This window comes from Trichoplusia ni, chromosome 13 (genome assembly GCF_003590095.1).
Source record: "Trichoplusia ni isolate ovarian cell line Hi5 chromosome 13, tn1, whole genome shotgun sequence".
Taxonomy (NCBI): Eukaryota; Metazoa; Arthropoda; class Insecta; order Lepidoptera; family Noctuidae; genus Trichoplusia; species Trichoplusia ni.
In genome coordinates, this window is record NC_039490.1 from 5,064,546 (window position 1) to 5,090,373 (window position 25,828).

At 39.9% G+C, this 25,828-nt stretch overlaps 2 protein-coding genes and 1 non-coding gene across 4 annotated transcripts; 1 reads left to right on the plus strand and 2 right to left on the minus strand.

The window, feature by feature from the left end:
- Positions 1-415: 415 nt before the first annotated feature.
- Positions 416-488, minus strand: Trnar-ucu. The gene has a single exon. It is a non-coding gene; the product is annotated as a tRNA-Arg (tRNA).
- Positions 489-687: 199 nt separating this feature from the next.
- Positions 688-12,854, plus strand: LOC113499884. 2 transcript variants are annotated; one of them, XM_026880469.1, is made up of 17 exons: positions 688-1,039; positions 1,649-1,743; positions 2,461-2,614; positions 3,187-3,315; positions 3,742-3,920; positions 4,553-4,636; positions 5,284-5,406; positions 5,988-6,149; positions 6,467-6,952; positions 7,329-7,502; positions 8,080-8,177; positions 8,618-8,776; positions 9,214-9,317; positions 9,752-9,848; positions 10,336-10,443; positions 10,798-11,027; positions 11,436-12,854. In XM_026880469.1, exons 1-17 carry the CDS (start codon positions 844-846, stop codon positions 12,503-12,505), a joined length of 3,648 nt encoding a protein of 1,215 aa, XP_026736270.1. In that variant the 5' UTR covers positions 688-843; the 3' UTR covers positions 12,506-12,854. The 2 variants fall into 2 exon arrangements, with proteins under 2 accessions (XP_026736270.1, XP_026736271.1); XM_026880470.1 differs by lacking the exon at positions 4,553-4,636.
- Positions 12,848-25,631, minus strand: LOC113499885 (ankyrin repeat and LEM domain-containing protein 2-like). Its single transcript, XM_026880471.1, has 12 exons — positions 25,614-25,631; positions 22,975-23,138; positions 21,649-21,789; positions 21,140-21,313; positions 20,517-20,669; positions 19,926-20,179; positions 18,677-19,743; positions 17,912-18,033; positions 15,924-16,066; positions 15,332-15,463; positions 14,753-14,939; positions 12,848-14,276 (listed from the first exon to the last, which is right to left on the minus strand). Exons 2-12 carry the CDS (start codon positions 23,131-23,133, stop codon positions 14,184-14,186), a joined length of 2,625 nt encoding a protein of 874 aa, XP_026736272.1. The 5' UTR covers positions 23,134-23,138; positions 25,614-25,631; the 3' UTR covers positions 12,848-14,183.
- Between the last annotated feature and the right edge of the window lie 197 nt (positions 25,632-25,828).

Here is a 25,828-nt window from a genome sequence, read left to right on the forward strand (position 1 = left end):
TAAGGTTGTTGAAGGTACCTAGGTATTACAGACATGTTTTTTTCATTAATAGACTTGCAAGTAAGTCTTTGAATAGATCATGGGAATAATTTCCATATACTACGTAATGTGTATTTCTTTACGTGCACGTCGTCCACTTAATACTCAAATACTTCATTGAATAGTAAGTTTGTATTCACAGTAGAAGAACCAGTTTCTAGTAGACAACCAAGATTTTTCAAAAATCACATTTATACTTTTAATAGAAATTTAATATATAATATATTTTACTACCGTTCGCTAGAAATGTTACAACCAATATAAGTACGCTCAGTAATGGTTACAAAATAGTTTAACAAGACATCTCTGATCAATCATTTTAACTGCAAATTTATAAATTTATCAAAAGTATGCGAACCAAAAAGAAATTATTAAGCATCCCTGGTGGGGATCGAACCCACGACCTTTGGATTAGAAGTCCAACGCGCTATCCTCTGCGCCACAGGGACTGTTGAAATAACTGTCAAAATAGTTGTAATGTATCTACAAAATTGGTATCTAACGATGCATCATTTTAAAAATTAGTCATACACAAATACAATTATTATAACATTACTTAAATAATACAAATTGATTAAAGAAATACAACTGAGCGCCATATTATGCTCATTTTCTAAAATGAATAATAATAACATTTTCGTTGGTCGTCCTAACCACCGGAAATGTCAACAAAACAACAAACGTCAAAAATCTGTGTTTGGGAAGTTTGAAATTTCCAGTGAACCCCATAATTTATTTTGCATAAAATTATAATGTAGGCATAATTCTTGATATAGGACAAAATAAAATAGTTAAAACAATAAAATGGAAAGTGGCGTCACGAAAGAGTTTACGCATATAGTTGCAGAAAGCACCGAAGCCCAAAATCCTGGAAACACGGATTCTACAGACACATTTCAGTCATTTATATACGAATTATTTGAAAAGAATGGCATCCTTAACGACTTACGAGCTTACTTACGTGGTCATATCGTCAATGTTTTAAAAAGTGCTCAAACTGGTAAGAAAATTTTAAAATGATTCTTGGCTTATATTCCGGGCGTATCGACGTTCCAGGTTTGAGGAATACAATATTTCAGCTTCATTTCATATTTTTCTCCGTCGTTTACAAGCAACTTGTGATCTTCCATCTCTTTCCAAATATTGTTTTTGTTTTTTTGTTGAAGTTACGATAGCTACGATATTTTAGATTTTTTAATAGAAACTACAGAGGTTTTCAATACGAAAGAAAAGATCGTATTCTTTTATGTTCTTTTTGTTTGGTTATTATATCACAATAAACTATACAGTAAGATTTCAAGTATAATCTCTTCTTTTATGATACTTAGGGGAAAATACACTATCTTCACTAAGTTATAAGACCTAGTTAGTCCTTTCACATTGATATTTGAGTCAAACCTCAATACTCAATACTCAATTATTTATTGGTCAACCTGTGTGGTCTCTTAATATAGTTTTAACATAAATAAACACATCCAAAATGTATACTTTATTTCCATTATATGACCAGCCATGCAACATAATGATATCCAATATTATAAGCTGCCATTTTAACTACATTATTGTCTGCTCAACTGACTATATTAATTGTATCACTTATTATCCATAGGTGACCCTCCCGCCTGCCAGAAGAATTTCACACAACGTCTTGAACTTGCATATCAAGCCCTGAACATTCTAATAGCAGAGTATTTACTCCGCTTAGTAAGTATTTAAGAGTATACTTCCTCTAGCTATCATTTCATGGTCCAATGTATCTGACACTATATTTAAATAAGAAGGATGCAGTATTTGCTACTACTCTAGCAAGATAAACTAATCAAAACTTTAGTATTGTCTCGCTAAAACATTTGGCAGTAAACCAGCTACTTATGAAACTGATAAATACAATGTCTTTTGATCAATTTTATTTGACAAAATGTAACATGTTAAGCAAAGAACAGAATATTTCTTTACTTGCTTGAGATGTGGTTTACACAAAAAGTGTTGTATAAATTCAGTGTCCAATTGGGAATGCTTTGAATATAATTATTTAGTTTTTTTAAATGATTATTGTTTCACCTGTTTGCCATACTAATTGATTATGGATACAACCAGCTGTTGTAAAACCACCTGTGGATAATACTGCTACCAAGTTATGAATTTAAAAAAAATAAAATCTTTAAACAATAGTTATTTTGAAATATTTCTGCTTTATAAAAAGCTGGTTTTAGATAGTGCAGGATTTCAGGGTGGCCTTTGCTCAGCTGTGGGACAATATAGACTAAAAAAAAACCTTATATGTAATATTGTATCAATGCATTATCTCTGCATTTCAGATAGTAAACAATGAATAATATTATAATAATGATAATGCTTAAGGAGTCTAATTACAACTGAGTATTCATTACTTATTTTTTTGTTGCTTTTTTTTCTTTACAGGAATTCAGTTACAGTTTTTCAGTGTTTGTGTCTGAAATACCCTTGGCTAACATGGTATTTGGGTTTGCTAAGAACTTGTTGAAGAGAACAGATGAGAATAACTTGGACATTAGGTTCAAAGACAATGACGTGTGGTCTATACTTAATTATTTAGGTAAGTTATTGACTAGGTTTTTTTTTAAAATTCCTTGCAGATTTTTTGTTTTTTGTTTGCCAAGTGCTGGACTAAAAGTTTTGCTAAATTACTCCAGTCTGGAGGTCCCATAATCAAAGGTCAAAATGTTTGATATTGAATATAGCTTTAAAACAGAAAGCATGTTTACTGCTTGTATGGACCGACATATATGGACATATGAACCGACTTTCAAAAGGAGGAAGTTCTCATTGAGATTGTATTTTTTGTAAATAATAGTACGGATCCTTTCATGCGCTTGTTCGATCCTTTTTTATTTCGTTAGCTTATATGCCGAATCATACTTACGTGATCTAAAGAGACAAATAAGTTCTAAAGATGTAAGAAGGGCGGTTGGTATAATAACGAGCTAGATATATTGTTACATGATGGTAAAAATCATGTACTAGAAAAATGGAGATGGATTTTGTTGCAGTGTTCAATTAAAATAATCTGGTCAATTCATAAATTATATGAAAGCTGAACAATAGGGGCAATCCCTTTACAAATCCGATTCTGTTAACTCTGCCCATATAATGAATACTCTTTTACAGGAATGCAGTGTGATTCTGAACATGCCTCAAACATAGTGGAAATGTACAGAAACGAGGAACAGAACCCTTTGTTACTATGTATATTGAAATGTTTGCCTGTGTATAAGTTGGCTACCGGTATTGATCAAGGTAAGTAATCATTTGAATAATGATTAGACATTCTTGACTGTTGACTTCTACGCATCCATACTCCTCATTTGGCATTCTTCAAGCCTCTTTTATTATATTTGGCCATTCTTCTGCGTAGTGTGATGTTTTACCTAGAATATGTATAGTTAATAACCTTTCTCGATAAATAATGTCAAGAAATAAATTATTTATTTATTTATTTATAATAATATGATGTCAGGTTTTTTTTAAACGACTCTTTCTGTCAGGAACTTAATCCTCGTGTCGCGGGGGTTTTCACAACCATTCAAGTCACATGCACAATGACACCCAGGCTCAGGACAACCATTCCTCGATCACACAAATGATTGTCCTACGCGGGGATCGAACCCGCGACACGTCGCGCACAATGTGTTTAACGTGGTTGCATACGTAATTAATTTTCAGTGATAACATCTGAAGAATCACTGTCGTCGGCTAAAAGTATTGAGAGCATGGAGAGCAGGTCTATAAAGAAGTCTTCGTTGCCAGACAGATGTAGACACTATGAATATTGTAAGACGTGTCAGAATAGAACGTTCAGGCTCAAGGAGAAGTATAAGCAGAAAAAGAAAGGGGTGGAGAAGGTATGTTGTAGAAAATAATTTTAGAATTGAATTTCGGATTACTTGTTTATTCATATGCTATTTTTGTTATAGTTTTTCCCATGTAGGTAAGTTTTTGGGTAAATTTATTTCTTTATTTGTGTAAGTACTTTTGGTGAAATTTGTCGTTTATTGCATGGGTAAGCTAACGGGGATATTAAGTAAGTACAGCTTGAGAAAATTTCGTAAAAGTTTGCTCAAATTATTACCTATCCAAAAATTACCAGTAGTGCATTTCTATGGAATCAAAACAATCGTTTTAAAGGAACTCAAGAAACAAAATAAAAATCAAGTTCAAAAAACTAGATTCTTATTTCGTCCTTATCTTTATTCTACATCTCCTAATTGTATGTCAGAGCCCTTGACCTTCAACAGCAACTTGTTGAATGTTTACACGTTGCTATGCAAACCCTTGACTCCTCCGTGACTAGGAAACAAATTAGAAAAAATAAATAATCATATTTGTTTTATCGATACTTAATATTAGTATTACAACGCTCAACATTTTCCTCTTCCTAGAAAATACCATAAAACACTGACCTAGTCGGGTAAAAATAAATAGATATTTTGGTAACTTTGGCTAAAAAGAAGGTGTCAAAATGGTTTTCTTTCAGAGAACAAAGGATAATAATGGTCCCCAAAACATGGATGGCTTGATAAAGAACATCAGTGCTATGGAAAGGAATCTTATTGATGAGGTCTTTTAATTTATATTATGATTGGTGTGAAGTAGTTGATGTTGTATTTGTATTCGCTTATTGTATTGTAAACTGCGGTACTTCGATCATGAAGCTTAATATTTGACGTTTATAACTTTGATTCGTATATATAAGGAATATTATTGTTGTATTATTTTGAATCTTATCAAGGAATTATGATAGCTTTACAGTGGTAAAGCGGAGAATTGACAGTGTGTTATTATTTGTTTATTTTCTGTCTGCATTGTATATTGGCATTAGTACTTAATATAAAAGTACGTTATCAATTAACTAGGACATAGACGCTTATAATTGTATTTTATCCATCTAAAGTCGACGATATTAAATATAGTGATTGATGTAATTAAAAAGCCCACGGCTTTCATTTAAAACTTTTGATGTCGTCATGTTTTGATGAGTCTTGTCAAAGTACATTTTCTACCACTTATTAAACCAAGAATTCTATTTTATCAAGTACATACCAACCTGTCTACGGAGGTTACTATGAAATATCTTATCATTCAGCACGTTATCCGCCTACAGTTTGCTATACCTACCTACTTATTGCGGAAAAAACAGGGGCAAAAACAATCTCAGCAAACGTAAAGGTACCTTCTTTTGGATACTGATTAGGAAGATTTTCGTAGATGTTCCAGCAATTGAAATCAGTTTACGAGACTGAAGTGGAAATGGTAAAGGTTGAAGAGGAGAAGAAGGTTAAGCGGTCGATGGCGACACACGCGCTACAACTGCAGAAGAGGCGAGATGAGGTAATGTTTGTTCCTGGGTATTGTATAGGCGTGGATCATATTACATTGCATTAGAATAGAAGAAGGTAGTCTGGACAAGGGTGCGGAGATGATCAGTTTGGACATCTGATGTTAAATTGTAAGTTCAGTACGTTTGTGCAATTTGTTATATCGACTTGTAAGTGTAAGCATACGAAGAAATGTTAGAAATGTTATACGCCCTCGATTTATTAAAAACTTATGTTTATTCGTAACGAATTTAATCTTTGTGTCGCGAGGGGTTTAAAAACATACAAATCACGTGCACATAGACACCCAGATTCAGAACAAGCTTTATTGGATCACGCAAACGCTTGTCCTACGTGGGTTGAACCCGCGACACGTCGCGTTCAGTGGGTTTGGCGTGGTGACTTCAACCACTCTGCTGTCCGTGCTGTGGCTCAAATGGGCTGGTGGTATTTTTCTTGTCAACTTTCACTGTTTGTCTCTCACAACACCTGCAACGGTGTCGCTACTCATTCTACATCATCCTTAGCCAAACGATGTTGAAATATCACTCCACGTACCTAATACAACTCATCGGAGTTTGTCTCCTCCGGTAGATGGAAGAGAACTTCAAAGCTCGCGAGGCTGAGTTGGAACGCAGCGTGCAACAGAAGAAGCGGTTCTTGTGGGGGCTGGCGCGCTCCCTGCGCGACCAGCACGAGCACATGACGCGCGCCATGCGGGACGTGCGCCAGGAGACACAGCGGCTGTCCCTCAAGGTGAGGCAGGGGCAGGGGCCGGCCTGCAGCAGGAGCGGGGCCAGTAGGGGCCGGCGATAATTTGCTCGCAGTAGATACTATAAAAACAACCAATTATACTTTCCCCTCTTTCCATTCCCCTTTCCAGGAATTAGGGAGGCCTATGTCCAGCAGTGGCGAACATGGGCTGATGATAATGATAATTCCCCTTTTATAATCCCGTCTTATCTACATTAATATTTCTATTTGCAAATGCATGTCAATAGCTATCTTGTTCCCTCTTTGTTACTGAAAGTGTGTTATTGTTATCGTATATCATAAATCATACTTTTCTGTAGGAGCACAGTCTAAAAGCCCAACTGGCTGAAGCGGAAGAAATTCTAAGAAAACGCGGTGAGGAGATGCGACAGCAAATATCTAACGAACTCGTGATTCTAGAAGGTCATTTAGAATCAATGAAGAAAGAAAGAGACAACATCACTAGGGAGAGAGCTGAATTGGAAAACATGAAGGCCATTGAAGAGGATCCAGAAAAAGCGATTAAAGTTCACAAAATGGACAGCGACCACGTCGATTCACATTACGATCTACTCAGAAACGAGTTAGCAATCCTCAAGAAATATCTAGAATCTACGAAAATAACCCCGAAGTGCGTCATAGAGAGAGCAACGGGTACGGAACCCAGTGAAGTGAGTCCGGTGGCATTCCCTCTGAACAATTGCCAGGCCGCTGAGAAACCCTCGAAAAGCGATGATATGGATGACAGGGTAAAGGCAAACCAGGTTGTCAATGATTTTAAGAAGAAGAATGTTAATTTTAGTCAGGTATGTATTGGCGAAGCAGTAGCTAGCCGAGTTTTTATTTGATTGCCTTTTGCTTAGCGATGGCTTATTAATTTAAATAGTAACTATGATTAAAATTGATAGAGTAATGAGGTTTCGCTGGCGTTGTTACTAAACTTCCGGTTTCTATAGATTTTCTGTCAATTTTAATATAAAATCAAGTAAATTTGTTGGCCAGCATACCTTGACACTTGCAATCAACCAGAGATTACTTGGACATTAATTAATTGTGATATATTTGTAAATCAGCCTCTCAGGAACTAACTTTGTCCTTTAAGAAATAATAGCATACTGAATCCCTCCAAGGGTTCAGTGAATGTTTCAACAAAATTTGAATAACTTTCTTCTATACAACCAGTCGCATTTGGACGAACTATATCACGAGCGAAGCCGCGACCGCAGTCGTTCATCCGGGTCGAGCGAGGCCGGTGACAATGTACCCGCTGACCTTGACCTCGACCGGAACCGGGACCGTGACCTCATTCAGCGGCTCAGAGACGAGAACGATAGACTTAGAGCATTTGCTTTACAGGTAAGAAATGTTAGGAATTTTTGTTTTGTCTTCATCTACTCTGTCTATTGAGGTACATTGATGTAGGTTTAGAATCACCTAATTTGTGACACGGTATCCGGTTATCTGCCTTTGGAGCTTGGAGCCTGTAGACAAGTGAAAATTTTGCCGGGGTACAAGGATTTAGCGCCAATTAAATACCTCAAATGTATGGCAATAATGTTCCCTTTCGATGACTAATAAACAAAGGTTTACTAACGCGTATTTATCGGGGTTCACCAACTAATTTCATACCCAATCTGTGTCCTTAATTGTGAGCTGGTCTGGTCTGGACCAGTTCGACTAGCTATCTGAATCCTGACTGACCATCGTTTCCAGCCTTGCGAATTTTAATAAGCGTCTCTTAGACCTATTCTGCGGACACAACCCACCCATGTTCCCTCCTTTGCCCTTTGTGTACCAGGCACGTGGTAGTCCTTTCGAACAATCCTTGTCTACAGGCCCAACTAAATGTCTAAATTTGATCATCATCTATAATTATAGATAATGTTCAAATGGTTGGACCATTGACTCAAGTCTTTTGTTCGTTCCACCTTAGCACCACCCGACCCTCGCCCAGCGGTCGGAGGTGTCACAGAACTCGAGCCGGCCTTGCACGGCGCCCCCTGTACCCGTGCCGCCGCCACTGCTATACCCGTTAGTACTTTTTAACGATTTTTTTAACTACATTGTTACCCTTATAAGTTGTGTGTGATTGCTATGTCGTTTGCTTAGCCCAGAATGGCAAGGCACGTTGAAGTGATTTAAGTTCCAAGTATAGGAGAACTTTCTCCAGTAACTGATTTGGTTCTGTCTTTGATTTTTAATTGGTTCTCGATTTTGGAACCTATACATCGAGTAACGATTGAAGATCCTTCAATCGCTATTCATTGAATCCAACCCTTGCCACTGCATAAAATAGCGCTAGTCTCCGGTTTTAAAGTACCAGCTCGATCTCAATTCGATTGATAGATAAAATTATTAAAAGAACAGACGAATTGAGAAAGTCCTTCTGTGAAGTCGGTTGAATACCGATTTAAGACTAGACCTAGTTTTGCTTTACCTAAGCTCAAATATTTTTATCGTGTGGCCTACAGCGCAACGACTGCTAGTGCAAGCACAGTGAACGTAGGCTGGCGTAAGGGTGCGGGGGAAGAGCTGAGCGTGTTCAGCAACGCGCAGCCGCGGATCATGGTGCCCGGAGACACGCTGCCCTTCATAGGGGTACTGCGGGACCGACACGGGACCGCGCGCAGGTACACTAGCGTGACATACATACATACACCTTTATTACTCTCTTTTGATGCGCTTCAGATCAGGCACTGTCGTTGGTTCAATCCCCGCAAAGAACAATATAGTTTGAACAACAAAGACATACAGACTTTATATAATGAGCCAAAACTTATATGATGAACTTGTAGATGATAGCTATTTCATCACTCTAAATTAAAAATGATTCATCAAAGTCGGTCGGGTCATCCAATCCGAAGTTCTTAAGTAATAAACCTAAAAGAATTCAGACGAATTGAAAACCTCGTCCTTTTTGAAGTCGTTTTCAAGCACGAGAGCTTTTAAAGTTTGGTTGTCTTTGTGCATGTCGACATAAGACTGGTTTTAATTTATCTCCATACAACTCGGCCTCTTAAACTCAGAAAATCCACAACGTTTTATTCTAATTTTATTATGCCTGCAGACCATTGGTGACCCAGTGTCGCTTGGACCGCACTCGCGCTTGGCCGCTCACCGGCGGCGTCACCAAGCGTGGGACCTCACCACACAGGGATAGACTGTCACTCGGTAACTATTCATGCCACTCCTAGGTATATATGAATTACTTACTCTATTGTTTGTAGCAACAAATTTTGGCTCCATTTAAAAAAAACTTAGACGTGACTGACTTAGAAAGATATAGACTGACGTAGGGCGAAAAGCATCTATTTTCCATAGTAAACTATTGCAATTAGGTTCGGTCTTTCAAGAAAGTGATGCAGTTTGTCAAAATTTCATGTTTAAACGTAAAACATTGACATTAGTACATGTTAAAACGTTTTTGCATTGGAAAATCAACCCTGTTGTCGTATGACGCGCAAATGATTTTCAACCTTAAGGTGATAGACCACTTTCTTGGCCGTACAGGTACGTTGTTTCTTTTTATAAACGCTTTTACAACGCATGCATTGTGCGATCTACTATGATTCTATACTTCACAAAACGTTTTTCATCTCCAATAGGACCAGGCACTACCAGTATAATGCTGACCCCCAACTCCCGCTATCCGGTTGCGTCGTGCTCCCTACAGCCAGAGGATACCGCCTATCACTCTATACGGTGAGACATAGACTTATTATTAAGTTTATATAGGTAAGTATATATAAGGAAATATCATAAAGTTGAAGGATTTGTTTAAATGCGCTATTCTCAGGAGGCGCCTGAGAGTTCAATCGGATTTGGAAAAATTATTCAGTGTTAGATGTAAATAGACCATTTATTGAGGAAGGTTATACGATATACATATACCATCACGCTAGGATTAATAGGAGCAGAAAGCAGTTATAAAATATGTTACTAAAGCAAGGAGAAGATGAGTGCTCTCAAATATTAAATCGATAAAAAAATCTTACTTGTGTCTAAATAACCACGCAAACGAATTCGTGGCACCAGTTAGTTATGAGAAATAGTTTAGTTGGCCGTCCGTTCGGACGTTACCAGAGTTCTTTATGTGACGCTGTATTTATCACACTATCCAGCTAGATTTTAATATCTCTCCTAAAAGTATGCGTCCAATAGATTACTTATAAAAAAATGATATTTACAGTGAGAGAATAAATCAAAAGACTCGGCCAGCCCTGAGCTTGGAGATCAATCGCAACAGAGAGAAGAGTCCCAAGACTGTGCTTAGAGAGGCCAAGGAGAATCTGCGGAAGTAAGTAGAACTATTGCATATAATGTTACATACTTACATTACAAGAATCTGTAAGTCTAAAATACTTTGCAAAATCACTAGGTATTCAAAAGTCACACGCAATATCACAGATTTAGATTCGCTGAAAAAATATCAATATTTATAATGGCAGCATAATCAACCGGTCAAACTGTGCTGATTATGTCTATTTTAAAACAATGTCACAACAGGTTTTAATTTACCTGTCATAACTTCTGTCAAATGCTGTCAATCACTCAACTTCTTGCCGTTTCCTACTGAACCTGTCAGCATACCTGAAACAAACGAGTTCTGTTGATTAAAACTGAAAATCTTATCTCCTATTTAACTTCCCAGTAAAGACTTAGCCCAGCGTGAAGAGCCACCGGCGAGCCGCGACAAGAGCCCCAACTCGGTTCTCCGCGAGGCCAAGCTCAGGCTTCGGAAGCTGGAGATAGAGGCCGAGGCCGTCGAGAAGTCCTACCTGGACTTCCGCAGGCGCCAGTCCGAGCTCAGGCTCGAGAGGATCAGGACTCACTCCAGGATCAACGAGGACATCGCTATTAAGGAGCCAGTTAGGAATATAGGTAAAGTGCTTGTAGCATACATACACGCCCTTTTTTCTGCAGCATTTATAAGCTAATAGTTATGCCAGCTGTGTGTGTTGTGTGTGTGTGTGTGTTGTGTGTGTGTGTTGTAGCCGTGTGACAGCGACAACTTACAGCAATTTAAAGTTACCCATCTTTCCCAACTATGTTGGGGTCGGCTTCCAGTCTAACCAGATTCAGCTAGTACCAGTGTTTTTACAAGGAGCGACTGCCTATCTCACCTCCCCAACCCAGTTACCTGGGCAACACGACACCCCTTGGTTAGACTGGCTGTCAGACTTTCAAGCTTCTGACTACTTGTAACGACTGTCAAAGATGTAGGAATAACAGCCGGGACCCACAATTTAACGTGCCGAATGTTGAATGTATATTGATATTTTGTTGCAGAAGTAAAACGAAGCAAATCATTAGAGAAACTCGAAGAACCTACGAGGGATGAAATAGCAGCGCAATACGAAGACCTACACAAGAGCATGCGGCGAGACTTCGACAAGTACCTGCGCGAGTACGAGAACAAGTTCGACATCGGAGAGCTACGCTTCAGGAACAAGACGACCGTCGCCGAGAAGATCAAACCCATCCCAATGGCGTTCTCCAATGTCGACAAGGAACCAGAACGCGTCGAAATACGTGACAACTACCTAGAAACACCCCTCACCGAGTTCAGGAAACTATACACCTGCGCCAGACAAGCACATCGAGACGACAGCGAAACTAAATCCAACCCGAAAAGCATGTCAGGTAACACCAGCATCAGCAGCGTCAAGAACGACTTCGAGTACGAACCCTCGCTCAGACACGACGCGCTACGGAAAGCGAAACACGACAAGCAGGCCCAACTAGAGATACTCAAACAGAATATTAATAAAATGTACAACTTGCCAAGCAACGCCGAACCCGAAATTGATGATCCGACCAACGACTGTACTAGCGTAAGGAACGAGAACATACTGAGAGTGGAAGTGGAAAGCATCAGCGAAATTAACGACATCAAGTCTCAAGCGCAGGAGATATTATTAGTCGTTCAGAGTTCTGTAGACGCGAGGCAGGTGCACCTGGCCGCTACGGGGACGCCCTCTCCCGGCGAGTCCCCCTCCGCTCCGATGACCATCATCGTCAGCCCCAAGAGAAGCCAACCTGACGACGAAAATGTCTCCTTAAAGTCTGACCGACCCAAAAGAAGTTTATCACCAGAACAAGAAGCAAATCTCACAAAGAACAACGTCCTCGATGCGATATTCCACGCCGACCCCAACAACCAAATCTCCAGCGTTCAGATGCAACTGGAACTTTCGAAGGAAGTTCTGGAAGATTCCATCAGCGAGTACGAGAAAGGGGAAGAGTATCCCTATGATTTTTCCGCAGACGTGGACAATTACAACAGTCGTTCGGAATTCGAGAACTCGCCGATATCACTCCCCAATGCGTCCGAAAACGACAACTTTTGGGACTCGTAGTATCTAGTTGAATGAGTCAGCTGTTTACAATGCCTTCAAAAAATAATATTTAAATTTCCAGTACTTGACGAGCCTTCGGTTTATTCGTTCGTTTAATATTGGCAGTGTCCGCATAAAATTTATACAGTAGGGCGGCAAATTTTAGTTGATAGTTACGAAACGGATTGAGACCCTCGGAAGTATAACGCAATGCAATGCACTGCGACTTGTTACTGGACGTGAAATAATCAACTTGAGGTTTTGTTATTTCTGCTGACTCGTAATTCGTCCAAAGTTTGAGTGTCGAAAATACAAATAATTTATTGTAGCGGTAATTTATTCAAGTAAATAAAAACAACAGTAAAAAGAACCAGTCATAATTTATTTATCTATCATCTATGTGAATTAAAACATATCATATAAAACATACATTTTATTTGCTAATTTCTCGTATTTTCTCAAATATAAAAGTACAAACATTCGTAGACGTAATATCAACAACTCACAGCTTTTGGCATACACAGAGTCCAACGTGGCGACCTACCTACGTTAAATGCTAATCAACGCAGTGAAACAACATTATTGTCATCTAACACAAGACATGGGTACGAACAAATGCAACCACGGAACAACATTACTGGTTAAACACAACACTTGTCATTAAACATTAAAAGTAAAAGGAATCTAAACATTTGTTATCACAAGGTGAATATTTTCGTGCGTTACTAACAACATAATAATATAATGTCAAACTTATGAGATTTACATAATGCAAGTGCCAGGACCAGGCAACAAAACTCTTCATTATTTGAATACAACATTTGAAAACATCTTCCTGTTAGAAAGTATCTATAATATATTTAAATCAATAACAAAGAGTACATTGAGAGCTATTTTGAACATATTGTGTATAATAACTTCGCAAGACTTATTACATCAAAATATTAGCACTGCTCTGCAGTCAAATATAAAATCTTCAATAAAGTACATGTCAAGAGGTTTACTTAATTATAGTGTTCATGAATAATGGTAAAAGATGACCCTTTATTTTGTTAAATACAAACGAATGTACTACGTCAAAATTACCCATTTAACTTATTTTGTAAGTCCAATGCGATTTCATAAATTGAAGTAGAATGTAAAGGATTCACCTTTAGTATATGTGGTAATATTTTGTATGTCAGATATATTTTAAGTTGCACAGATAACGTAAGAAAAGTTTTGAGTACTGCGCCAATTCTCATATCATAAAAAGAATAAACAAAATATATAAACATTCTCAATTCAAAAATAATTATAGAATTAAACATTCAATCACTTTTTATCGAATCATATTCAATAATTAAATTAACTAATTTACACTTTTTTCGTAGAATCATAACGGGAATACCGAGACAATACAATTATGCTTTTACGACTTATTTAAAATTATAAAAATATTTTATTTGTAAATAGGTTACAGTAAAGACTCATATTAGTACAGAAGTAAGGTTGAATTTAGATCAGGGGACATTTAAAGATATCGCTGCCAAATAAGCGATCAAAATAACGCGACTAAAACTTACACATACTATTGAGATTTCATGTGTCAATAAACCTCGAATATGCAAAATAAAGGTTAATTTATAAAATGATATAATTATATTAGGTAAAGGCCACATGTAGTATATGTAAAGTGCGTCGGTTCGTTTGTTACGGTTTAAAAACCGAAGCTGACGTTGTGGTTGGCTTGTCTCACCGCGAGTGCAGAGCGCGGCGAGTTGGGACCAGTCACACGCATCCACGTTGAAACCTATAGATAAAAAAACCTTTTACTATTGCTCATCTCTTGATGGATTAAATGATGTGATTTCTGTGATTTCTAGGTCGGTCAAAAAAAGGGGATTATAGGCGTTTTTGTGTATACAACTTACATGTAAATCTAATCTCCCGCGACACAAGAATTAAAAAGGTACAGCGGGAGTCGTTTTAAAACGGTATAATTAAATGATGCCACGGTTTACTCACGCGGATTGCCTGAATAGCCCGACTAGTTTCATATCAACCGGAGTCCTTAATCATGAGCTGACGCGATGAGGTCGAATCGAGTCGAGCCGATTCCCTCGTAGGACAAGCATTTGTTTGATCCACAAATGCTAGTCCTAATTCTGGTTGTCTTTGTGCATGTGAGTTGTATGTTTGTAAACCCTCGCGACTCAAGGATTAAATTCCTACTTGCGAGAGTGGTTTTCTAAAAACTCCTGATAGTTAGTATAGAATATTACGGACCTGTAGCGGCGGGGCTCGCGCGGCGTCGTCCCTGTCCTTGTTGGGCGTGGAGCAGCGCGCGGCCAGGCGCGGCGAGGCGCGCGCGCAGGGGCTGGACACCAGCGGCGCGGGGCCCGACAGGGAGGACGCCGCCCACGACACGCTCACGCACGACGTGCTCGCGTCGGGGGACGGGGCCGGCTGCCAGCTGGGAACGGGACAAAAGGGTTTATAAATATATCGCAAATATACAGGGAAGCTCAGTAAGCAAAGCCAAGTCACAGAATATAGAATACTATTACGTCAGGCCACCGTTACTTGCTTATATCTACACGATAATCACCAACAGTGCGCGACAACTGAAAATTGTGAAACAGTCGGGACAACGTCACAACGCAAGGTTTTAAGCTGTGCTGTTGTCTAATACAGCACCTACACGCTTATATCATTAATATTGATATTGTATTCCATACTATAAACTGAAAGACAGCGTGATGCTGACCGATTCTTCTCTCGAAGCAGTTAGGAAACAGTAATGGGTGGGCGAATTTGGAATGAAACCGTGATTATTTTACGAAATATAACGAGTGTAGTACTAACTTGTCCCTCTGGTCGGGCGGGTAGAGCGCGACGCTGTGCCTCCAGCGGTACACGTTGGGGTACTGGTCGCGGCTGATGTTGGTGTCGCACAGCGCGTCGTAAACTAAGCGGTCCATTTTCGTTGGCTCCTCCCTGCAGACAAAATATATCTGGGCTTTAATTTTCATGTTTCTAAGTCTTCTTTTTCTCGTATGCTTTATGTATATCTTAGTCAGAATTTAAACGTGTGACGTGACTTAAAGTTCCCTTAAAAATATTCAAATGTGGCTTCTTCCAAACCAAACCTTCCTCAAAATGAATAAATAATAAGATTTCACAACTTTCACACAACGCCATCTAGTCTCAATCTAAGCAAAGCTTGTATTACTAATACTAAACAACTGATAAACATACTCAAATATTTCTAAATACATTCATAATTAGATATAATACCCCCATGCGCAGAATAAATGATCGTGCTCATCACACAAACATTATTTTGACCTGGTTGAATATCGACCCACGACCTTCGGTATAGCAGTTAGGCCAGGAATATGGGAAGAGGCCTGACCCCAGGCGTAGGACATGACATGTGTAGACATGTTAACTATACCCGTATATGAAAGGTTCCGCCACAGCCCTGTCGCTGGCCTCCTCCATGCCGTCGTCGTCGTCTCGCTCGGAGTACTCTGACGCGGTGAGGAACGCCTCGTCCTCAGAGTTGCACGATGCTACTGATTCGTCGTCAGAGATCTGCTGAACAAGTATTGTTGTACATAGATATTGTTTTACTTAAATAAGTTTTAACACCCCGTCGCGTCGTAGACTGCGCTTCGTATACTAAAGTGTTTCCAGTTATTTTGAAAGTATGGGAGATATAGAATCGATATTGTCACGTTGGTTGCAAAACCATAAAATATGTATGGTCTACCGTTGGTCAAAAGTTAAAAACACAACAAGCCGAGCCTTAAATACCGATTCAATGGACGTAATTTAATAAAAAAATATTTGTAGAGAAATTACATGGCCGAATGATTCCAGATTTGAACACAGAAGTAACGAGAAAGATTGTTACCCAAATAAAAATAGACGTTTTTAATTCAAGGTGGATGTTTTTATACGTAAACTAGCTGACCCAGCAAACGTTGTTTTGCCGATTTTTTTTCTAGTTGTACGTATTTTTAATGCTACATTATAAAACAAATAAAAACAAACAATTACGTCCAAAAAATATATATATTATTAAATGATGTAACGGTTTACTCACGCGTATTTATCGGGGTAGCCCGACTAGTTTCGGACCCAACCGGAGTCCTTAATCATGAGCAGACGCGGCGGGATCGCGAGTCGAACTGACGTCAGCGGCCGCGCATCTCGCTGCGTAGCGTCGCGCCCGCGCCGTGAGCGGCGGTGGGGCCGGCGACGCCGGTGGCGCGGGTGGGGGGTCTGCTGTCGTCATTGGCATCGTCCGTGCTCCCGTACTGGCTGAGTCAGTGCATACTATGCTGACCGCGTCGCTTTCCAGGCCTGGCTTCGTATGACATAACGCAGCATTCAGTGCTGGTTTCCACGCTGGTGGCAGTGTCCATCCACGATCTCTATTGAAATTCGGGTGACGGCTGATTTCTATAGCCTCACGTACTTTTCGCGGCACGAAGTATTTCTCCTTCGCTAGTACGGAGGCTTTGTCGAAACGTATGTAGTGTGCCGTCCCCGCATTACACACATGTTCTGCCACTGCCGACTTGTCGGTGTCCATGTTCTTCATGCTGCGTATATGTTCGCCAAGTCTGGTTGCTACATTACGCCGGGTTTCCCCAATGTAGCTCAGGCCGCAGTCGCACGGTATTTTGTATACTCCCGGGAAGCCTAAAGGATCCTTGTCCTTGGGAGAGCGGATCATCTGTCGCAGTTGTCCGGGTGGCCGATAGATCGTCTTGATGCTATATCTCCGGCGTAACAAGCGACCTATCTTGTCTGTGGCACCCTGCACGTATGGTAAGTACGCAGGAGTCCGCTCAGCCTCAGATCGAATATCAGTGGCGCAAGTGTAGACGTCTCCTGGGATCTGCGGGCGAAGCTCGCAAGCGTCCGGCGGAGCGACTCGCGATCCCGCCGCGTCTGCTCATGATTAAGGACTCCGGTTGGGTCCGAAACTAGTCGGGCTACCCCGATAAATACGAGTGAGTAAATCGTTACATCATTTAATAATGAATCAGTCTCACGATAGTTATTATAAAAATATATATATTTTTTTAATGTGAGCAACCCTGATCACTTAAGCGTATGAAAAATAGATGTTGTATTCTCAGGCCTACCCAATATGTATACAAAATTTCATAAAAATCGCTCGAGCCGTTTCGGAGGAGTACGGTAACTAACATCGTGACACGGGAATTTTATATATTAGATAGAAGATACACTTATCATGCCGAGATTTTGACTCTATTTAAGTGGCACTTTTAGTGTGGACACTAGTGTGAAGTAGCAACCATCGAGTCTCATACGCCAGTCATTCTCCAGCAGTTTTTATGTAGGCCACTCATTCTTCACTCCGGGAGCTTTTACTAACAAAAGTTGTACACTTAGTGGTATAGTTACCTCAGCAGCAACGACCTGACACTTGGCAGTATCCACAGTGTAGAGCCCCGCGCCGCTGTCCCCGGCGGGAGAGTTGACGCTGACGGGGCAGGCCGCCTCGCTGTGCTGCAGGCGACCGTCGCCTAGGACACATGCAGCTATTAGTGGAACCCTACATACTCTATTTTTATAGTGATTATCGTCAGGGCCGGATGTAGGGGCCCAGAGGCCTTTGGGCAAAAAAGGAGTGGAGGCCCCTCGCTCCAAATTATTTTCATTCGTGAAAAAATTATCGAGCTTTGTGCCTTATGGATAATACGGCACTGACTATTGTGAGACTGATTCATTGTTTAATGATGTAACGGTTTACTCACGCGTACTTATCGGGAGTGCCCGACTAGTTCAACCGGAGTCCTTAATCGTAAGCTGACGCGGCGGGATCGCGAGTCGGGCAACTCTATAAATGCGCGTGACTAAACCGTTGCATCATTTAATAATAAGTCTACATACTCAATGTTTGACATTCTGCTTTCGTCATTTAGAATAGAATTTTAGACAATTTATAATAGTAGATAAACCTGATTGAAAAGAATGCGACTGCAAAGGCTTTTTTTTAACTTATTATGTATCAATATAAGAGGATAAATTGCTAAATGCTGGGATCATACATTTTATTTTGTCTCTTATCTTAAGACATACAGTCAAAACATTAAAAATTAAGTATCAGTCTTTGGAAACCAGCCGAATGTAAAAATTAAATAAAAAAACTTACACTAAAATACTCACCAATATCATGGTCAAAAGTCAGTCTTCTAATAAAACTCTCGCTCTTAGGACTAGTTGATAAAATAGATCTGTTCTTCCTGAAGGACGCATTCTTCTTACTGTTACGTTCGAACACCTCTATCTTCCAATCGCACCGGCATTTGGACGCTTTCTCCCAAAGCTCCGTGCATTCTATCTCGGACATCGCCGGCGCTTTTGGTATCTCAACTTCAGAAAGCTCTTCGCAAATAAAACTCGCTAAACACCTAACATGACTGTCTATAACATGAGTCACTTTGACGCGACTCGGACACCTATACGTCGGCTTCCTGTCTTCGTCCGAACTAAATATATCGTCGTTCGGACATCGGAGCTTCACTAAAAACTCCAGTACATGGTTGACTTCGTCCAAATCTTTAGTTTGTTGCTTCAATTTGTATACAACCAGCTGCGCTAGCCGGGAGTGTAGTAAAGCAAAGTCGATTTTCTGGAACCTTTCGTCGTCCATGTACGTGAAGATTGTGTGTTGGAGGTGTTTCGCTTCGGATTTTAATGAATCGCCGGCGGCTTCGGGTTCCGCAGACGTAGAGAATGTTAGGGCATCTGCTATTCGTTTAGCGAAGACTTGGCAGGTCCGTTCTATGCAGACTAATTGGCTGACAGTGTGGTTGATTGTGGGTACATCTCGGACTTCGCGAACCTCTCGTACTTCTCCGTTAGGTATCTTAGCTCCGGGCTGTCGACAAAGCCTTTGTCGGATCGGATCGGTCTTCTTCCAATGGGCGGGCCGTTCGGAAATTTTGCAGGACTTTAAAGCGACACAGAGTTCTGATATTGGGCTTAATGTTGACTCTTTAGCTGGGCTGTGTTGTTGTGATAGAGATAGACTTATTCTAGATAGCGAGAGGTCGTCAGGCACGTGTGACTGCGCGCAGCTGTCGCTGTAGGCGAAGGAGCACGCGCTCTCGTACTTGGCTTTGAGATAGTTCTCCAGGAGAGTGAGGCCCTCGGGAGTGCGGAGGTCTGTGAACGTGTCTAAGAAGGGCCAGTACTCCTTCCAGCCTACTTTCATTTGTTCCGCTAGATTCCTGAAAGTAGATCAAATATAAAATTAAAGAACAGTATAAATTACAGGTGTTTCTTTGAGTGACTTTGATTTTACTTTTATTAGAAGTTTAAAAATAATGTTCACGGCAAACATTTTTTTTTTTCATTTAATAACTCGGCTATTTCCCAAAATTTAATGCATAATTCACTTCTTATAACTGACCTGCCAACAGTCTCCAATCCCTTCGTAAGCTCTTTCAACCTGAATGTCTGTGGTCTAGGACTGGGCGAGGGCTGGGAGTGCGGGCTGGGCGGGGCGAGCGAGCTGGGCGGGGCGAGGGGCGGGGCCCGCGCGGAGGAGGGGGCGCGGGGCGGGGTCTTCCAGCGGCGCCGGAACAGGTCCGCCGCGCGAGCCTCCATGGGGCCCGCGTAGGCGCGGATCTCGTAGCGAGGGCTCAGGGGGTCGTTGTTAATTTCCTGTAACAATAGTATTATTTTTAAATTATGTGGTTTAGCCCTCAGTATGCCTTAAAAAAGACTAAAGGCGAAATGAATACTAGTCCAGTTTGTGACGTATGCTTATAAAAAAGGACCGATATCGTGTTAGTTGCAAAAGTTTTCCGAGTATGCGAGAGTTTTCCAATCGAAACAAATGAGAAAAAATCTAATGATTTGGTGGAGCGGACCACCACCCGTTGGTCCGTTCCTGAATCTTCTCCTAGGAGGTAGCCTTTTCAGAGTCAAAAAAATTTGGTAATGAGGACAAAATGTCATAATTCCATTAGGTGTCCAGTATAGCATGAGCTGTGCTTACGGGCGGTTGCGCGGGCGTGAAGGGCCTGCCGATGGTGGGCACGGCGCTGCCGTCGTCGCTGTGCAACACGGGCACGTAGTAGCGCTCCTGCAGCATGCCCGCGATGCGCTGCGACACGCCCGCCTCGCTGCTGGGGGCGCGCTTGCAGATTATCTGGATAAACACAATTTTTGTTAACGAAACACATTATATTTCTAAATTTATATAGAAACACTCAATAATTTGTTTCAGTTCCAACCAGCAACGAGAAGCAAAGTATTAGGTATTGATGATAAGGGCTCCATATAGAGAAACTTTTTCACGATAAGCGCCGTGGCGAGAAAACCACTTTCAGGATCAAGTCACAGATCAGTGACCCACATTCCCATTTCGTTGGTCGAGGCTCTGGACTATTAAGCCATGGACATTTAAATTGTAGTTATTTGTTACTCTCTTCTCCCTTCCTTTCTTATATCCCTGTTTATAGCTTCAAGATAAATTAAGTTCGTCCTGCTTCTTTCTGGGCTTTACTCATAAATGCAATGCAGTTGAATTTATAGGCTTATTATGGCTGGCCAATTACGTAAAGATCCAGGTTCTGCCGAAGGCTCTAACATTAATACCCAAAACAGCACAGTACTCACATCCTTGGGCTGCTCGCCGTACTTGTTGACGGTAGTGCGGTTGCACTGCGGGAAGGACGTGAGCACGTCGACCACGTGCTCGGCGCCGAACTTGGCGGCGAAGTGGAGCGGCGTCTCGTTGATCGCCTTGTCGGGGGTGTTCAGGTAACGGTCTACTAGGATGCCCGCGAACTCCTACAACATAACGTGAATATGTTACCAACGTGTCAAAAATAGCTGTGAGGTAATGGCGTGACCGTTGGACTGCTAAGCCAAAATAATCGGAGATTCAAATCTCGACACGCACACTCTCATTCCGTTTCATAAGACTCCCATATATTATAATTCTATGATGCCACAGACAGACGCGTCAAACTCATAACACCCCTCTTTTGCTTCAGTAGATAAAAAGATTAAGGAAATCGTGAGGAATCCAGCTCATCTCAAAATTTATTGCAGCAGAAATACGTTAGTTTATCACATTATATAAATACTAAGATACATAAGAATAATTATTTAGAGTATCTCACCTTACAAGAGTCGGCATCAGCGTCCATTCCGTACAGAGTCTGTACGAACATCGGGTTGCCCACCGTCGTCAATATGAGATTACAGATCTCCGCGTTCATCGCTTTAGCTGCTATGTGCAATGCGTTGTATCTTGAGCCCTCCTGTAATGCGAGAAAACAAAAAAAAAAGATATTTTACATCTTTCACACAACGCCATCTAGTCTTAATCAAAACAAAGCTTGTACTATGAGTACTGAGACAACAGATTTTTAACCGACCGACGTCGGTGTCGTGTGTCGCGAAGGCTTCAAAATCTTACTTAAAGATTCAAGTCATGCACAAAGACAACCAGATACATTCGTAAATAAAACGAAACAAAAATGCTTGTCCTACGCTGGGATCGAACCCACGACTCTTCGCGCACAGTCGGTTTCACTTGGTGACCACTCTACTATACAGACTAGTTGGGAGTAAAGAAGCAACCAATATAGTATAAGTGAGTGTGATGTAAAAAACAATGTTTTAGAAACAGTGGTGCTAAATTTTACTCGTTATTGCGATCCTAACAAAAACTCATACCGATACAAAGTGCAATCTATCTATAATCTAATATAATATAAATACATAGCCAATACTATGTCAACGTAATCAACAAGTTGTCAACAAAGTGCGTTGATTAATTGCAAGCAAATTATTCCACAGCAGTCTAGCCGCTTATGAATAATGCAAATTATACTGTAGTTTGCAGGAAAACATGTTAGAAATAGCGTTTTCTGTAATCTGAGGATTCGATTGTTTACCTCATACGTAATAAGCAGATTAATTTATCTAAATATATTTTTAAGATCGGAATTTATTTTTCTTAAAGCGAATGTAGATATCTGCGTCGAAAGCAAAGTGGTCTTAACTATGCCAATGAGCATTATGAGCAAAGTGTGCGTCGTGATATCAGCATAAGCCGACTACCGATGGATCACAAAAGGGCAAGTTCATCACTGCACGGATAGCTGAGTAGTCTGTTACCATGACAAACCTACTGAGAGTGACGTAACGCGGGTAAGATCCCCGCGTGGGACAAGCGTTTGTATGATCAGCGAATGCTTTTTCTGAGCTTTTGTGTCTTTGTGGATGTGACTTGAATTTTTCTGAAAACCCTTGCGACACAAGGATTAAATTCCTTGGTGCAGTAGTCGTTATAAAAAGCTTAATTATGAAACAAAGATACTTATTCATTTATGTTTCACGTTTATTAACATTTTAGTTCACTATCTCGCTTCCACACTGACAAAAGAGCTTCAATAAGGACTCATTTAACTGGAATTGTTAGATCAAAAGCCTCTATTTACCTGTAAAATAGATGGCGTGTTCCCATTGCTGACTAGGAACCTAGGGTTGTCCCACACTCTGTCGCGCACGGTGGCCGCCAACCCTGCTTCGATCGCCTTCCGTAACGCCACCATGTCTTGTGGTGATGGCGCTTTGAAAGGAAACGGTTTCTCGCCCATGACCGCTGGAACAAATTAACTGTCGTTGTTACTTTTGCTATGAAAGTAATAGATAGATAGAATACTCTTTAATCTTTATTGTAAACCATAAGGAAAAACAAATTAGGTCAATACAAACAAATATGATGGGTACAAAAGGCGGTGATAATAGGGTCTAGCCTTTGCTTGTAGTTGTGCTAGACCAGCTGACGATTATCTTAGCAGCTATTTATGATTAAAAGTTAATCTCTTAACAACGTACCAATAAATATCAGTTTATACTTGGTTGTGATCAAGGCTATTAAGGGTGAGTAACACCTTTAGAACTAGTGATCAGATTCCAACATGGAGCCCATGGAAACATTCAACGAAGTCGGCAAGCCTATGTGAATTTACAGTGGTTATTCCTTATTGTAAAGTATTTACATGAGACTACTGAATATTTGGGCTTGAGTTATTATAGTGAATAATGAATCTCCAGATGCCAATAACAATAAATAACTTTCCCACAGATTTTATTATGATAAATTAACATAATTGGGTATTCACCGTTTTCGTCCACAGCGGCATATTAAACCGTGTCACAAATGGCCGTGACATCAAATTCTTTAATTAGGTGATCGCGTGCTAATGCGTTTAGTCCGACGCCCATTTTATGAGTTCTAGTAATAAAATAAGGCTAATTTTTGTCACACACGACTGCTTACCTATGAAAGTTAAATAGGCTAAAACGGCTTATAGGATTGTTCGTTGAATAAACTTACTTTTCTTTTATTAAAGCGGAGAAAGTAACTAACTCCGTATATAGAACGGCAACTTAACTTAAAAGCGTTCTGAAATTTCGGCAAGTACTTAAATCTAAGTGATGACATTATAACAGATACTTAAAACTGTCATTTTAGTATTAAGTCATAATTGCGGTGAAGACATTTGGTAAATTAAAAAAGCCGTAATAAGTATTTCCTCTGCAAAAAATATTTTCTTTAAAAAAGGCGATCTACAAAAGGTAATCTTGAAAGATAATTACGGATACAATCGACATTCGACATTACTTTCGCTATTTAATGAAAATTACAGTCGCGCTACATATTTGTAGAACGAAAGTCTGCTGTCTGGGTCAATGGCCTCATTATTATCGAGTTACTAACCCGTACCTACATATAATACTACCTACAATTACATTAAGTGGCCGTGCCACGTAGTTTCCTCTATGGGAGTTGTCTGGGTGTGAAAAGACGAGTATTCAAAAAAGTGTTTTTCTTTCTGTAACACTAGCCCCTACATCTAAGTTTCGTTATTTTAACATTAATAAGAAACTCAATTAAGAAATTTCCAATAAAAAAAAATGATTTTTCTATCATACAAATAAGATTTTTGAATTCCAAAAAAAAAACAAAACCAGAAATTATCGATACATCTTGTAAATAATCCCCGTGTGTCATTCATCAACTAGAACCAATATTCGCGATACAAAATCTTAACATAACAGGAATGCTTCACATCAAATACGACCTTATTCTTCACTTATCTGGTTGTAAACAAAAGGAAAGTTAAACAATAGCCGTTGCCTCGATGTCGTAATTAAAAAAAAATACACGTCAATCTGTCAAACGTCAATGTTTTCTTTTCCCGCGCAAATGATTGCGTCGAACATGGAAATTGGGTTACTGTGACGATTGTTAGAATCGAGCTGGCATTGTGACAACATTCTCTGGGCATGGGCATATTATTATGCGTCATTATTAAGTCCAATGTTTAATTGAGCATCCATCAAATCTGATTGCGGCTCGAAGATGGTCGTTCTATTTTAGTATTGAAAATAGATGGTTGATAAACTCTGTAGAGAAAGGCAATTGTGTCACCAAATACGAATGCAGCAAAAGGGCTAATACATAAATAACATTAATTTAGCCAACAAATAATCGAGCGGTCTTGATACAAAATATTTGGATTCTAGTTAAATATGCTCAATGAACACTACATTCTTGGGCTTTAGTCTTAAGTTACAGAAAATAGTACGAATCCAAAATTAAATATCATGTGTTTGATAACTAGATAATAATAAATGCAAGTGTTAATCCCGTAAGCTTTTTATATCTTGCAACAATAATTTTATTGATTTGCGATGATAATTAAGTATTAATCCCTATTGCGTGATGCTCACGTTTTTCTATAGTCTATATAAGAAATGAATAAGATTGTATTGCATTCCGGTTTATTGCAAAGTAATTGATCTTTTTTAGTTCACGCTTAAACCAGGACTTATTTCCCTGTACGAACGAGATTTCACAATGACAATACACGGCACAGAACAGCGTCCTGCTTACGTGACGGATGCACATAAGAGCTTTTGGTCAGTGATCGTATGTTTGGGCAATAATAGTAACTAACGGAAAAAGATGGAATCCTGTAACTAAGGCTACGCTGTCTGTCCATCTGTTCGTCCGTCTGTCACGAGGCTATTAGCTAACGGTTGATATACAAATCTAGTATTTCAGTACCTCTACCATGAGTTGCCATCGAAAACGTCAATGACGTTACTACAGTCGATAGCGTATAAACGCGGTTCGAATAGTTTACAATCGGACTCATACCATGAGTTTAAAAAACCTTGACGCGCTCGCTATCGAGAGCTCGATTGTTATTGTAGTATTCGTGTTGTCATACTTGTCATGTTGTCAAACGTGCCTAACTTCACGCCTAATGTAGTTGTTTC

Excerpts from the sequence above, each read along its gene's own strand:
- LOC113499884 (XM_026880469.1), top strand. The coding sequence starts at position 844 with ATGGAAAGTGGCGTCACGAAAGAGTTTACGCATATAGTTGCAGAAAGC. Across the intron at positions 6,953-7,328 it reads AGAATGTTAATTTTAGTCAG|TCGCATTTGGACGAACTATA; the intron begins GTATGTATTGGC and ends CTATACAACCAG. Across the intron at positions 10,444-10,797 it reads GCCAAGGAGAATCTGCGGAA|TAAAGACTTAGCCCAGCGTG; the intron begins GTAAGTAGAACT and ends TTAACTTCCCAG.
- LOC113499885 (XM_026880471.1), bottom strand. The coding sequence starts at position 23,133 with ATGGGCGAGAAACCGTTTCCTTTCAAAGCGCCATCACCACAAGACATG. Across the intron at positions 16,067-17,911 it reads GTCAGGTCGTTGCTGCTGAG|CAGATCTCTGACGACGAATC; the intron begins GTAACTATACCA and ends ATACTTGTTCAG. Across the intron at positions 15,464-15,923 it reads GCGGAACCTTTCATATACGG|GGAGGAGCCAACGAAAATGG; the intron begins GTATAGTTAACA and ends TTTTGTCTGCAG.